We start from the raw sequence: 16,517 nt of genomic DNA on the forward strand, positions 1-16,517 counted from the left end.
CGACAACTTGTTAACCATAGCTACCTATTACCCCCCCTTCCTTTCCACCTTTCCCCTTCATTCCCGAAAAAATCCTTCTTCATTACTTTCCCTTACCGTCCCTTCATCAATTGTAGAATCATCGTTTCAAAATAAATATTAATATATGCCTGACCGCATTTCAAGGTCATGACTAAAGTCACGAGTTTGGTCAATTTTCATAGGAACGGAGCCTTTCTCCGAAGAACCGCGCTGAGAAACGCGGACTAACACGCTTTCGGACGAAAAGCGTCACACGCAGTACCTTGCAAGTCGTAAGGGCCTGCATAGTGTCGTCGTCCTGAAAGTAAAAAGTCGTTAGACTAAAACTTCTCGGTCGGTGGTTTCTACAGTAGGTGTAGGAAGAGGCACATTGTGTGTCTAAAAATAGAACAACCCATGTCGAGCTATGGTTAATAAGGGGGGTTGTGCAGACTTCTTTTGTCCAGCGCCTCTGTGGTTCAAAGGTACACGGGTACCAGTGAGCGACACGCCCTGGCAGGTGTTGTGGGTTCAAATCCGGTTATAATCTCTGATTACAACTTGGTTCGACCCATGCACCTTCCAGCATTGGACAAAAGATAGGAGTCACAACGACAACTTGTTAACCATAGCTACCTATTACCCCCCCCCCTTCCTTTCCACCTTTCCCCTTCATTCCCGAAAAAATCCTTCTTCATTACTTTCCCTTACCGTCCCTTCATCAATTGTAGAATCATCGTTTCAAAATAAATATTAATATTCGAATATTTTTAATTGAATACTGCAAGCACGACGACTGAATTAATCGATTAGTGCAGGTAGCGCTAACCGATTAGTCGTTATTCGAAAAAAAGAAAATTTCAGATATCGCTTGCGCATGTCTATGCTTATTGCCTTGGTTATGTGTTAACAAACGGCTGCCATGGATTCGTGATTGATATCGAAACGAATTGTGCTTTTTCCTATAAATTCTAAGAAACACTTGACGTGAAATCATTTTACAATCTCTATAAATAACTACTAGGGCTGTAAGTCGAAGCTTTATGAACATTTCCTGCTCAAAACTCTGGAAAAAGCCATTTGTGTCTTGACTATTTTTGATTCGAATGGAATTTTGGATCCATTTTTCATTGAGTATAATTCTTTTCATCAAGAGTAACTTTTCAAAAGGGCATATTTAAAAATAAGACTATCTTCTTACAAAAAAAATCTCATGTCTTAAATTGCTCATTTGATTATGATGATGTCAAATGATGTCAAAGGAGAAGTTGTAGGAAATGTGTGTATTTTCTGAACAAAATTATGGTAAAAGCAAACACTTTAAAAAATTATTAGGTTCCTATAATTCCATTCTATATGATTCATATCAATAAGGATTTCATAAATTATTTCGTTACATTTTTATTAAATAACTTTTGATCGGTAAGACCATTTCTTAACGTTAAGAACTCTTTTTTGATACTGATATAATTGAAATCTGGTGAATTATTATATTTGATCATAAATTTCAAATAAAACGTCTAAAAATAAATTCAATTGTAACGAATTGTAGGTCTGAGAAATATTCGACTAATTGAAACCGAATCGGTTGAGTGGTTGCGGAGAAAATCCAATCACGTCTCACGTAGTTTTCACTAATCTGCTTATAACTTTTGAATGAAGTGCCGGACTGCAAAACACAACATATGAAACGTGGGGCAGCCATCTCTGAGAAACAGACAGTTTTTTATGCAGACCTGTGTTACTTATAAAAATATTTTTTGCTCTTTATCATACCAACAACAATGTTTGTTAGGTATCATTCCTGTTCCGTAAGCGAATATAGTTGTTAATTTTATGAATTTATTCCTCGTACGTATATAAATTATAAAATTCCTGTAGCCGAGTAAATTGCATAAGAATGATAACAGAATAGTGATTATAGAGAAACTTTATGTTAAACCTACTTTTAGTGATTTTGCTTTTAGGAACATTAATTTAAATCCGTGAATCCAGTGCACTTTCTGCTTCTCGCTAGGTAGTTTTATGCTTCCTAAAACTATATTAAATGCTGTAAGCTGGCTTGATATTTTATTATTCTCACCTTCTATCCTCGCTCAAGCTACTTTTAGTAAATATAAGTGCACTTTCTATAATTATTTAGCTAGTTTTAAGTTTAAACTTTAGAATATTTTTTAAGTAAATTTAGGAACAGAAATTTCTTAGTAATAAGTTTTACAGAACCTTTTTCCTTTCTATAGCTTCTTTGTTCTGGTTTGTTTACAGTCGAATTGCCCTTTATTTACCCGTCACTGACGAAACGATCCCTCGCATGAGCATGGGTGTAGTTACGTTGCTGGATCAATGTGTTGGACGATGGTTGATCGATACGTACATCTCGACAGGGCGCACTCAACACTCCCCCCGGAATGCGCGAAGAATTCTCTAGTAGCGGATTCTAAACAACGCCTATGTCGAGCACAGCTATGGATACCGCAGGTCGCTCGTATATGCCCCCGGAAGCAGTTTGTACGGTCACGCGACGTACCTGCCCATCGTTTCCTTGATGCGCTGCGATGACCCTGCCCTTGGGCCAGCAATTTCTTGGCAGTTTCGGGTCGACGATCAGTACGATGTCATTAACGGTTATCGGTTTAGCTGGAGTAAACCACTTTGTACGACGAGTGATACTAGGAAGATAATCTCGCACCCACTGCCGCCAGAATCTGTCCGCCATGAGTTGTGATTGTGTGTAGGAATTCTTCAATAGCACGGGGCTATCGTCGAGCGGTGCCCAAGATCTTAAGCCGTTCGATGACCCGAGCAGAAAATCATTAGGAGTCAACACGGGAGAGGAGTCATCTTCGATCGGGATTTCGGTAAGGGGTCGAGAATTGACTATATTTTCAACCTCCGCCAGTGCATTCTGCAGGACCTCGTCTGTTGGCAACCTGCTCGATTGTAATATGGTCAGATTTTTCTTGACTGTACGGATCAACCGCTCCCACGCTCCTCCCATATGTGGTGATAGAGGCGGGTTGAAAACCCATTGAGTGTGAGGTGAGTTAAACTCTTTCGCGAACCTATCGTGATCCAGCTGTTTAATTGCTGTCCGCAGCTCCTTACTGGTCGCTTGGAAGTTGGTACCCCGATCGCTGTAGATGACAGCCGGAACGCCTCTTCTAGCCATAATGTTTCTGATCGCCATAACACAGGAGTCGGTGGTCAGCGTGTGAGCGACTTGCAAATAGATGGCGCGAGTGGTCATACACGTAGCGAGAACTCCCCATCGTTTTTCCGAACGGCGGCCCACTGAAACCTGAATCGGACCAAAGTAGTCCACCCCCATATGAGTGAACGGAAGACTGAACGCTGTCAGTCGTGCCTGAGGGAGCTTGGCCATCATGGGTGGTTGCGGTTGTGCTTGAGAGTTCTTACAATATTGGCAATCTTTGCGCACGGCTTGGTAAGTTGCTTTTAGACGAGGGATGCGAAAGCGCTGCAGTAATTGGTTTACGACTGTTAAGTGGTTTTGGTGGTTGAACCGTTCATGCAGGTCATTGATGATCAAACGTGTAACGTGATGATTCCGAGGAAGAATAACGGGTTCAGCTGCGTCACGATCGATGAATTCACAGGCACTTGTTCGCCCCCGGACACGAACAATTCCACTCTCGTCCAAGAAAGCATCTCGGAAAAGCGGATTGTGGCGGATAATGTTTATTCGTGTTCTTTTCTGTGCGTTGTTTACGGCTAATGTAGCAATCTCGTCAGCATATACTTCAGACTGCGCTAAACGGAAGAGATAAGTTTCTGCTTCGGCTAGCTCCCGTTGAGTCAAAGGTCCAGATAGACGTTCTTTGCGGACTCGTTTCAGATTGTTGACAAAACGAAAGACAAGTGCTGTACAACGCAGAAGGGAACTCCATTTAGAGAAATTTTGTGGGGAGATTGGTGATTCCACCGTGGCTGTGTGGACAAGCAAGTGTGGACGAAGCTCTTCTGCTGTCGTTCTTTCCAGGGAAGGCTTCCCAGGCCACGTGTTCTCGTCTTGTCTTAGAAACTGTGGACCGCAGAACCAACGGCAATTCTCAGAAAGGTCGGGGACCCGCGCCCACTTTGTTCCTTCATCAGCTACGTTCATTTTTGTGGGAATCCATCGCCATTCATCGATATCTGTCGATTCCAAGATTTCGCTGACCCTAAAGGCTACAAATGGACTGTATCGTCTGTGATCGGACTTTAGCCAGCATAGCACGTCCTTGGAATCGGACCAGAAATAGCGCTTACGAACATTGATTGAGAGAGATGTCAATATGGTGTCTGCTAGACGCACACCCAGTACAGCTGCTTGTAGTTCCGAACGTGGAATAGACAGGAACTTCAAGGGTGCTACTCTGGTTTTCGCTGCTACGAAGGAGCATTCGATCACGTCCCCCTCACGGAACCTGAAGTAGACAACCGCCGCAAATCCGCTCTCACTTGCATCGACGAATGTATGCATCTCGACCTCGGCTTTCTTAGACAACACTGACCGGTAACATCGTGGAATTTTAATCTTCGTCATCTCCGGAAACACTGCGAGCCATATCATCCACTTTGCGAACTGCGCGTCCTCTATAGGGTCATCCCAACCGACAGCTGTCCGCCATATTTCCTGTAAAAGTGTCTTCAGGAACATCAACAAATGCGCAATGAACCCTATGGGGTCATACACCATCATCAGTATTCGGAGAACTTCGCGCTTCGATGGTCGTCGGCTGCCAGTTAGGAGAGCTTCGTCGTATCGAGAGGACAACTTGTACGTGAAGCAATCAGTTGATGTGTTCCACCACATTCCAAGTATTTTTTCGGTGGTTGCTTCCTCGCCGATATTCATGTCTTTCTCTTCCGCCGTACCCTCTTTCAACCGAACCAGGACACTACTAGAGTTGGAGATCCAGTTTCGCATCTCGAAACCAGCTTGCATATGAATGTTCTTCACCTGCTGCGCCAGCGCCACTGCTTCATCAACCGTTTCCATGCTCACGAGCATATCATCGACGTAGTGTTGCCTAGTTATAGCGTCAAATGCTTCAGGGTGATCTCGTTCGAAAAGCTTCGCATTACGATTTTTAACGTATTGCGCAATACTTGGAGAGCAGCAGGCTCCGAACGTCATAACTTGAACGATGTAGACGCTAGGCTCTGAATCCTCGGCACTCTTCCAGAGAAAGCGCTGGCAGTGTTGATCATCGGTTCGCATGTGCACCTGGTGAAACATCTCCCTGATGTCACCGCATACTGCCACCTTGAACTCACGGAATCGGATTAGCACGGAGAGAAGAGAAGTCAATTGATCGGGACCCTTCATCAGCATTGAATTTAGAGAGATTCCATGAGCGGTCGCTGCGGCATCCCATACTAGACGGGTCTTGCCTGGTTTATTTGGGTTAACTACTGCAAATATCGGTAGGTACCAAACTCGCTCGCGCGACACGGCTAACTCTTCAGAAGTAAGCTTTCTCACATACCCCTTGCTTACATGATCTTGGATTTTCATCTGTAGTGCTTCAGCCAAACGGGGATCTTTATGCATCCGGTATTCAAGGCATTTCCATCGTCTCAACGCCATAGTTTTGCTATCTGGGAGACGAACATGATCAAATTTCCAAAGAAGTCCGGATTCGTAGCGCTTATTTATCTGCCGAGTTCGAGATTCTAGCAACGATTGAGCTCGCTGATCTTCTCTGGACATAAGTATGTTTGATTTAATGACGCCCATACTATCCAGAGCGAAATACGACTTCATCGCTCTATGTAAGTCATTGTCATTTTGTGAGTTGCACTCGCAATGCTGAACGCTATGGTGGTGCAGTTCTCCACCGTTTATTTCCATTTTGGTGCAGTTACCGTAAACGGTCCATCCCAGACGAGTTTTCATCGCAATTGGCTCGTTTCGCTTTCCTTCTCGACTCTTACTTCCATGGCCGAGATTAGCATAGTTGAGGCCGATTAGAAGCCGTGGACTGACTTCGTTGTATCCCTCGAGTGGCAGACCGGATAGATAAGGAAACCTTTCCTGTAGTTCGGTAAGCATCAACGTCTGTGGTCGAATTTTCAGAGAGGATATGGTGTAGACTCCCGAAAGGTCAAATTTCGTTGAGCTATGTAATCCTGAGATCTTCAGGTTCACCTGTTGAGACTCGTTTTCCATTTTGCAGGTTCCGCCGGTCCACTTCAAGCATAGTTGCTTTTTAGGTCCTTTGATTCCGAGTTCATCTGCCAAGCTTTGCTCCATCAACGTCAACTCGGAACCATCGTCAATGAAGGCATATGTTCGCACTACTTTCTCTGGCCCGTAAAGCATGACTGGGATAATACGGAACAGTACTGCGGATTGACCTTGATGTACGTTGCAGCTTGCAGTTTCCGATCCCGTCGATATCGCAGGTAACACTTGTTTTGATGACGAAAGGTTAGCATTCTGACTTTCGTGTTTGTGAAGTAGTGGGTGGTGTAGGAAAGTGCATCCATTCACCCCACACTGTTTCTGTTGCTTACAGGAGCCGTTATGCTTACGAAGACATTTTCGGCACAATTTACACTCCTTTATTGTTGCCCATTTCGATTCGTAGCTCAGCTCCGCGAATCTGCTACATTTGGCGACGGTCAGGCAGCTTCCTTTACATACTACGCACTGATCGGTAGAATTATCTGCTTTCATTTTAGCAGAGGGGTTGGCATCTTCCGTGAAGCTTGATTCCGACTCAACATGCAGATTGAGAAACCCATCTCTTTTAGTAATGCGAGTTCGCTGGTCGTGACATGGTGTAACCATCACTGCACTGGCGTCTTCTGCTATGGTATATAGCCACGCGCTGAAATGTGCGATATTTGCGTTAACATAGCCTCGTGAGAATCTTGCCCAGTCTAGCTTCAAGGATGGTGGCAGACGCTCCACCAGCTCGTATCGAAGTGATGCATTGAAAATATAGTCGTCGACTTCACAGGCTCGAATCGTAGCAACCATATTTTTTACCGACAACGAAAAGTTTACCACTGTTTCCAGTTTTTCCATATTTGGTGGTGGAAGGCTACGAATTTTCCTTATGATGGACTGGATTAATGCTTCTGGTCTGCCATACAGCATTTTTAGCGTTGACAGTACATCAGCCACATTTGTGGGATGGAGTAATTCACATCTAACTGCTTCCAGTGCTTTACCCTTGAGGCATTTACGTAATCGCAGCATATTCTCCTCATTCGTGAAACCGCACATCTGCGTTGATGACGTGAGCATGGCGTAAAAAAGCGGCCAATCTTCCAGCGTTCCATCAAACTCAGGTAGATCCTTGGAAACGGCTTGTCGCGCCGCGATTTGGTTTCGGTTAAGGATGCAGATTGTATCATCAGGGGCGATTGCTGTAGCTCTACTTCTCACGTGGCCCAAACTTGTCGGTATTGGGGCTGTTTCAGTAGCAAACGTTGTAGCTCGTTGTTTCGGTTGGCCCGATGGTATCGGCGTTGAATGCTGGTTCGGAGCAAATTCATTACGTGCGTTCATCGAGGGAAAGAACGTCGACTGGTGAGGTATTTGCAATCGGCTATACTGCGGGTAAAATGCGTCATGTGGCGCGTGACAACCCTGGCCATCTGGAATTAAATCACGAGTATTTACAAATGCTGGATTTACTCTCAAACGTGTGAGATCCGGTACAGGTCCGTGTGTAGTTTGTCGTGTGTCGACCGCTGCTCTATCGTGGAACTGCAACTGGGCGGACTGCCCCTGGTACCCTTCGGGAAGGATAGACTCACTCTGTTTATGTGGCTTACCAGCTGGTTGTTCGTGAAGTTGGCGATTATGCTGCATGGCAAGACCGGATGGGGGAACTCGTGACATACTTAGTTCCTGTTGAAACTGAACATCTCGTTGAAAGCGTTGCCCTTGTTGGTTTGTAGGAAGACACGACGGATTTCGGTTTTGATGGATGGCATCCAGAGCTTGGTGCTCTTTGAGCGTTCCCGACATGTTCGGTGTTTGTCCGCTTACCTCCTTTTCAGCTAGACCGGAGTCTGCGTCTTCGCCGTGACGTTCGGTCTCGGCTAACCACTCTGCGACTTTCGATTGGTTGTCTTCGTTTACATCAGCTACCGATGACACTTCGCTTCCGCATCTTCTAAGCACTTCATATTTCCGATCGAGGAATCGCTTTGCCATTTCAAACTCCTCTTTAAGCCGATTCAATTCAAGCTCTTTCAATCTCCTTGCCTCACTTCGGGCGGAACTAGCCTTGCCTTTAGACTGCACTGATGGGGGTCTGTTGGGGGGTGGATTTTGACGTTGACGAAAGCCCGTTTGATTATGATCACTGTTCTGACCACGCTCTACATTTGCACAATTCGGACAGACCCAGCTAACGTTGGCTACAGCCTCAGTAACTTGTACGCATACGAAATGAAACCACCTATCGCAACTGTCACATTGCACCATTTCGTCATTATCACGCTCTTCACACAGCTGACATTGAAAATCCCGAACTCTACGAACTTCGCGTAACGGATTTCGTCTTACATCGTTCGCGGAACAGGTGTTACGTTGACTAACGGCATTTAGGCTACTGGTTTTCCCAGATACACGGGATGGCTCCTTATTGGCAACGTCAACATTTACCTGGGTTTTAACGCTAGTAGGAACAGGGATGACAGCGGCGGGTATTCCATTCAAGCTTTTCGCTGCAGTTGACGGAACGTTTTTTACATTCTGTTCAACGGTTCCAAACTGGGATAGTCCGTTTCCATTCGGTGCAGAACTGGACGACATCTTCGGCATTATAAAAGAATTTTATAAACTGTTCCGTAAGCGAATATAGTTGTTAATTTTATGAATTTATTCCTCGTACGTATATAAATTATAAAATTCCTGTAGCCGAGTAAATTGCATAAGAATGATAACAGAATAGTGATTATAGAGAAACTTTATGTTAAACCTACTTTTAGTGATTTTGCTTTTAGGAACATTAATTTAAATCCGTGAATCCAGTGCACTTTCTGCTTCTCGCTAGGTAGTTTTATGCTTCCTAAAACTATATTAAATGCTGTAAGCTGGCTTGATATTTTATTATTCTCACCTTCTATCCTCGCTCAAGCTACTTTTAGTAAATATAAGTGCACTTTCTATAATTATTTAGCTAGTTTTAAGTTTAAACTTTAGAATATTTTTTAAGTAAATTTAGGAACAGAAATTTCTTAGTAATAAGTTTTACAGAACCTTTTTCCTTTCTATAGCTTCTTTGTTCTGGTTTGTTTACAGTCGAATTGCCCTTTATTTACCCGTCACTGACGAAACGATCCCTCGCATGAGCATGGGTGTAGTTACGTTGCTGGATCAATGTGTTGGACGATGGTTGATCGATACGTACATCTCGACAGGGCGCACTCAACAATTCCTAAACCATGCTTAAAGAACACTCGTCGCTTCTTCTATACTGTACGTTTTATTTCGCCCTGCCCTTTATCGCTGTTCTACAAGAAATGTTCAATATTCAGCTAGTTTGATAGCTGTTTTACAAGCAATCGCATATTGCTTCCCCTACGTATTGCTGTTTTATAATGATGTTTCATTGCCAATTAGTTTCATTGCTGTTTTATGGGAAATCGCAGGTTCTGGGTTTCATAACAGCTATTCAAAATGGCATAATGGGACTCTTTAAATCAAATCATCAATCATGACATGGTTTCAAAACAAAATGTGTTAAGGTTTTATAGAACTTTATACGTACCTTGTTCTTGTTGGTATTGCCGATGACCATCGTAAAACTACAGCCAACTCTTATTGCAACAATTAAATCTTTATACAATTTATCGTTATTTGGGTCATTCTAATGATAACTGTAAAACTCCCACTTTTGTCTTTAGGAACTATGTTTTGTCCAGGGTTGCAGTTGCAGTATGTTTGGGTCATTATTCTTCTATATTCTGACAACAGAAAACAGGTTTCGTGCAGGTTAGATATTCTGTGTGGAGTTTGCATTCCCATAAAACTCGCGTTCCTTCATATTCAGGCAAGATAAATGTATCATGCGTACTTTCCTTTCATTTACATTTTGCATATTTTCCACATATTTTTTGTGTAGTTATTCGATTTCATTCACATCAAATTATTGGGCTTTCAAATTATTTTCTTGGCTCAGTGTATTCCCAACTGAGTCTCCTAAGGTACCACTACTTCAGTAACGCAATACTTGACGCAAATCACCTGTAATGTTCAACATTCCTGATATATTTATTTAGCGCCACCTTCACAACATTTTTTTATGTCTACTAAGATGTTATCGTAAAACAAATTAATTTATATTTCAAATCACAACTGTCAACCGTAAAGGTGTCAAATTTTCAACAGGCATTTAAACAATCATTAACAGATACTTAACAGTCAACAAACAGTGTGGAACCATACGTCATTCCACGGAGCAGCGATTAATACCTCGAATGTGTGATTGATTCTGAGTTTTTTTTTTTGGATGCTGGAACCCCCGTCGTACAGGGGTATCTCCCGCGTTGCTTTTTCATGTTATAAATTTATTCAAATCCGTTGATCGTGTCATCCAACCAACTGTCAATGCCATCCAATAAGATGAATAATAAAGATATTCTTAATAATAATATGTCTTCTTCTCCTTCATTTGTTCTCTCTATCTCATTCAATCTCGGTGGCCTTCCGTATATCTCGGGAACGATGCTTAACATATCCAATGCATGGGCAAGTAAACGAACCGAGCGACGGTCAATCAATTACTGGCACGTATAAACTAAACCGTGAATATTCAATTTGGCGCCTCGGCCCGAGAAGATCGATGACTAGTTCAGTCAAACGATTCTAAACGGAGAAAGTCCTGGATTTGCAAATTAATATCGTAAACCATACGGATTTATTCTTTCCAAAAACTTTCAATTTTAATGTTTCCCGGTTAAGCTGAGTTTGAAGGAATGTGAGAAAAGTCTATTCCACACTGATAGGTGAATTGGGACAATGGCACTCTTTCGAAATGTTACGCTTGCTGGCTTTACAGGCTAATCTTTGTCTTGAAAATCTTGTTAATACTGTCATACTGCTATCTCTCACTTTCTCGCAAGAGCACTAATTTGAAAACTCTTCAGTGATGCGCCCACATTCCGTGCTCCTCGAGGATCCGCCGAGGGATCATTCCAAGTTGCTCATAAAGCCTACACCTTGGGAAAAGGCGTAAATCCAACATTGGCCAGTGAGTGCCACGTTTGCTGGTGTCAAAATGTCCAACCACTGGCTGCCCAAGCTGGACGGGTCTGAATAAATTCTATTCGAACTGTGAAACAATGTTTTGTCAGCTTCTTTGCATTTTCTTTAGCTAATTCAAAACACCAAAGCTAGCCTGATGGCTGCTGTCTACTGACCCCTGACCAGAAACGGGGAGGGGAAAATCATTCATCAATCATTGATTTATGATACACCTCGCACGATAATACCGTTCAATCTCTGAACGAACAACTCTCTTTCACTCGACTAAAGCGGAGGTTTCAGTGTTTGCTGCTGTTTGAGTCACGGACTTACGGGCACCCGAGCTAACCTCTGCGCTTACCATCCATCGCGCCTAAGCAAACAGGAACGAAGCCAGAAGGCACAGAATTACGAACTGCTTTATTATTATAAGGAAACGATTAAATAGAATGAGGTGAATTTTTTCTTCAAATTAATATACTCATGTGTGGTTGCTTGATCACTTTGGTTTGCCTTTCGAGAAGCTGAGCGTTGAGAGGTTAAGTCCAGCCAGGTTCGCTTCTTCGCAGCTCAGTGGAACTTGCTCCTATTTTTTTACACCACGGTTCCAGCTCCAGCTGGTGCCTCACACGCATTTAAGATATCGAACGGATCTAGATATCTGTGGCTTTGACATGATTCGATGCTGCGGAGCTGATGCAAAGGAAAACAAACAAAAGTGCACCAGTGAATGGTCAGAAGGTATACAAACTGATCGGTCGACTGCAAATAGCGATAGAGGCGCACGTAGAGGTGGTCATACGTCCGTTCCTATCTACCTTCCTGCAGATAGATTGGTCAACAGTGAGTGCACTGATGGTGGAAAGCGTATGTGTATGCTGTACGTTCTGGTGAAGCAAGAAGGTGTGTGGTGATGGACCAATACTATTTAGGTACATAGCTTTGAAACGGTTTAGTAGATGATGATCTTCATACCGTTTTAGAAGTGGGGAAGGGTACAGTGAAATACGGGTGATTCCGATGAATTCTCCAGGTGTGTAATTATAGTAATGTGACAGGCAGATTGCGATCTTGACAAATGAAGATTTAAGTTGATGATGGGGGTTTGAAAAATGTTGCTATTGGTTAGTGCCCTTTGTCAATAGATATAGCTGGAACGGCACAATCAGACACTGTATCTCCGCCATTGAATAGCGATGCATTGTTGTTCGAGCTCACTTGCCTAGAAATGCACGAGCTCGATGCAGCAAACCAGCATATGATGGCTGAATGAATGTCATTTTTAGCGAGTCATACATCGAAAGCCCTAATTCAATACCATCACAATAGACCTTATTCTAGATAAATTGGCAAAATTCTTGTTTTTAAGAATTTGAAATAACTAACGAAAATACCTAAACAAATTTTTAGGGCACAGTGATGTTTCGAATCTGAAACATCTCACTAAACATCCAGTAGATTTAAGCTAAACTAAATCCTAAAATTTAATCCAAAATAATCTTAAAGTTTGTGTAGAACGTGCATCGCCACTTTGTCCAGTGTTGCCGGAACAAAAAGCTAGCATAACTTTTACATCTGAGCATTGTTATATATTATGAATCCTCGCCTAAAAAACTAACAGGACAAGAGCTTAAAGATGGTTTACCATCGCCATCGACCTGGTTTAAAAACCAATCCAATCCAAATAAAATGAAATTTTGTTGTTTTGTCTGCTAAGCTCAAAAGTTATAAAACTCTTCTCTAAAGAGTAAATCTCATTGAAACGGAGCCACTATTGACACGAGGTCTTCAAATTTTGGAACTTTTGCACTTAATTGGTTGAAAATAGTTAAAAAAAGAGAATTACACTTTTAATAACGTATGCATTACAAAATAGACTTCTTTCGGATGGTGATAAAAAAAACTAAGACAGCTAATTGAGTTTGATAAATTTCCCATGGAAGTTCGGGGACCTTAGCGAACCAAGGGGTCCACTGTTTCGAGGTAACGTATGCATTAAATAAATGGACTTTTTTCGGATTGCGATAAAAAACCTAGGAAAGCTAATTGAGTTTGATAAATTTCCCATGGAAGGTAATTATATTAGCTTACTTGCAAAAAAAATCTACAGCTCTATCAGTCGAACTTTAACCGTGATGGTGGAAACAGTGAAGCTACTCCGTTCAGAAGTGTGCGCGTTCAAAGAACGGTACCCCACGTCGAAAACGGACATTGTGCGGCACTTTGTGGTCGCCGGATACACCCGTTTCGGCATCTACAACATCTTGGCACAACAATCAGAGCATCGAAAGAAAGCCCGGTTCCGGACGGCCGACAACCCTGAGCGACAAGAAGCTTTAAAGGATGCTGAAGAGGAAGACCGAGGATAAAGTGGTTACATCGATGCGTGCGGTTGGCCGGGAGGTCGGTGCAACCTGCCGAACAGTAAAAAACCTGGCGAACATGGACATACACGTAAGAAAGCGGCAGTCCCGTTCACTAGTTTCGGAGCTTCAGGCAATGACGCAGCGGCAGCGGCAGAATAAGATGGTCAAGACGATTTTCCCGGCGAATCGCGACGTGGAGGTGGTGATGGACGACGAGACCTATCTCACCCTGGATGGCAACGACTGGCTGGGCACTTCTTTTTTTACTTCCCCCACGAAGGAAGTGAGCTCCGAGATGAAGTTCATTTCACACGCCAAATTCTCCAAGAAGGTGCTGTTGTGGCTGACAATCAGCGAGAAACGGATGTCAAAACCGCTCTTTTTTCATTCCGGACTGGCCGTGAACGGGGAAATTTATAGTACGAAGTGCTTGACGGAAGTTGCGTCATTCATCAAGAAATACTATAAGGGCGAAGATGCGGTGTTCTGGCGTCGGCCCACTACTTGAAGCGATCGTTGGAGGAGATGGTGCGGTTGAATATCGAAGTTGGCGAACCCGCCCAACGTCCCCCAGGTGCGTCTCATCGAGAATTTCTGGGCAAACCTAAAGTGTAAGATCTACTCCAACAATTGTGTCGCGAAAACTAAGGAGGAATTGATAAATAAAACGAAGAAAGAACTCAAAAACATGCCTACACGCATTTTTTCGTCCGCCATAGCGAATGTTCTTGTTAACTGCCGGAAGACCGCTCGCAAGGGCGCAGATTTTTTTTGCAAGTAAGCTAATACAATTAGCTTCCATGGGAAATTTATCAAACTCAATTAGCTTTCCTAGTTTTTTTATCGCCATCCGAAAAAAAGTCCATTTTTTAATGCATACGTTACCTCGAAACAGTGGACCCCTTGGTTCGCTAAGGTCCCCTACAGTTTAAAAAAAGGAGAATTTTTAGCAAACCTTGAGATCTATATCATGTAATATTTCCTAAATTTGCAATGAAACAACTAACAAATAACCACCCCGCTTGCCGCTCTTCTCTTCGTCTTGTTCCCAACGGATTGGAGAACAGTTTTGCAGGATAGCTGTCCGGTTCGCCAGCTTATGAATGAATGCTGAGTTCTTTGACGCGAGACTTCGTTGTTTTTCCATAGGTACACTGTTATACATACCACCAAAGACGGTTCTTAGCACGCGTTGTTTAAAAAAAAATACGAATCTTTGCCGATTTTCTTCAAAAAATTCACACGTTCCACGCCCGACAACCGATTCTTTGCAAGGTGCACTTTATACGTTGACTCAGATTGTTCGGCCACAAATGCTTGTAGACTCTACAAGTAGTACAGGTAGTACGTATTCCGCTGATAATACACCTTCAGATCTCAAGCCTTCTTGATGTACGCAAGCGCAGTGCCGATTCTGCATCCGGTCACCACCTTGTTATCGCTGAGATCGCTGCTATCCAGCGACGAGAGGAGATAGTGTCCGCCGATTGGAAAATCCCGAAGTGAAATGGGCTCTCTGGAGGGAGTCTCTGAGTTGCCACCTGGTGGAACCGTCAATGGATGAGATACGAGTTGGACCTATTGCCAACAGACCAAACTGAGGTTTGCCCTGGAATTCTCTAACGATGGAGCAGCCAAATGATTTTGACCTAGCCGGCAACATTATCTCGTTCGCACAACACCAAAACGATATGCAGAGCAAGTTAGATGACCTCTCTGAGTGCTCCCAAGCACCAGGTGTCACAGTCAATGTATCAAAAACTATAGTAGTGAATACTAACAATTCCACCAACTTTACAGTAGCGGAACAACAGCTTGAGCAGGTGGAAGCCTTTCAATATTTTGATAGTTTTAGACGTATTTATCTTCGATTCAATTTTCTTTGTTTGATGTTATACTTTGGTGTACTGATTTGGTTACAGTCTCAAAAGTTCACTCCAATAGTATCAACGTTTTCGGCAAATTAGATACATTGATCAGATAACCTTTTAACGCAATGCTGAAAAATAGGTAGAAAAGACTATTAAAGTCTCCTACGAGATTCGGATGAACCTCCACAGTTCACCCGAAATTTTCACACATGATTAGTCTGATCAACTTCCCCGGAAAGCCGTTTTCGTCCATAATTTTCCATAGTTCTGGTCGGTTTACAGTATTATACTCGGATTTGAGTCGATAAATAGTTACCACGCGGCTCTCGAAATTCGTTGCACTTCTGGAGGATCTACTGTAAGGTAAAGGTTTCATCAATTGAAACCCGACCTTCCATGAAGTCGGCCTTCGAAAGCTCTTACAATTCAGCTCATCCCGAAAAAGTAATGCAACGTCCTGGCGCACCATTTTATTCAACATTAGACCTTCTGGTGTTTTGTTCGACTGGCTTCCCTTACTAACACCTACTGGACTCCTGTTTCAGAATCCCTTGGATTCCTATTTCATATTAAAGGGGAATCCTTTACCGAGTTATAGGTATCCTAGGGATTCACCTTTTGGATTCTCATACAAGAATCCTAGTTCTGTAGGCAAGGTATTATGTACAAATCTCATGCACGATTCCTATACATGATTCCAACGCAAGGAATCCCAGAGGATCTGTGCGAATCGTTTTGGTTCGTCCGAGTTCGCTGCCTCTAAGATGTACACGACAATTACGGGCCTTGTGCCACGATTCTATTGACTTCAATAGTTTCTCCTAGAGATACGACGGCAGGCTTCAGTGTCTTTCAGTGTCTTTCGTCGACACCAAAGGCGAGTTCGAGATGCAAACAGGCCTAATGCTTACCCGGACCAATTTTGATAAATTCCTCTCCAAGAATCTTCTGTTCTGCTTCCTTGGATAGCTTCTTTTATTTCGCCTATCGTAGGGGTTGGCACATCTCCGTCACTTGCTACATCTATGAAGTTGGGTCTTTAATCTGCACGCCATTTAACCCATT

The 16,517-nt window shown here is 43.0% G+C and overlaps 1 protein-coding gene across 1 annotated transcript; it reads right to left on the reverse strand.

Annotated features, from left to right (window-relative positions):
- Positions 1-2,437: 2,437 nt before the first annotated feature.
- LOC128739890 (uncharacterized) lies at positions 2,438-8,782 on the reverse strand. The gene has a single exon (XM_053835392.1). The coding sequence runs from the start codon at positions 8,780-8,782 to the stop codon at positions 2,438-2,440; it is 6,345 nt and encodes a 2,114-aa protein (XP_053691367.1).
- Positions 8,783-16,517: the final 7,735 nt, after the last annotated feature.

The sequence above is a fragment of the Sabethes cyaneus genome, chromosome 3, assembly GCF_943734655.1.
Source record: "Sabethes cyaneus chromosome 3, idSabCyanKW18_F2, whole genome shotgun sequence".
Taxonomy (NCBI): domain Eukaryota; kingdom Metazoa; phylum Arthropoda; class Insecta; order Diptera; family Culicidae; genus Sabethes; species Sabethes cyaneus.

What these genes read in the sequence shown, in the direction of transcription:
- LOC128739890 (XM_053835392.1), bottom strand. Translation starts at nt 8,782, where the DNA reads ATGTCGTCCAGTTCTGCACCGAATGGAAACGGACTATCCCAGTTTGGA.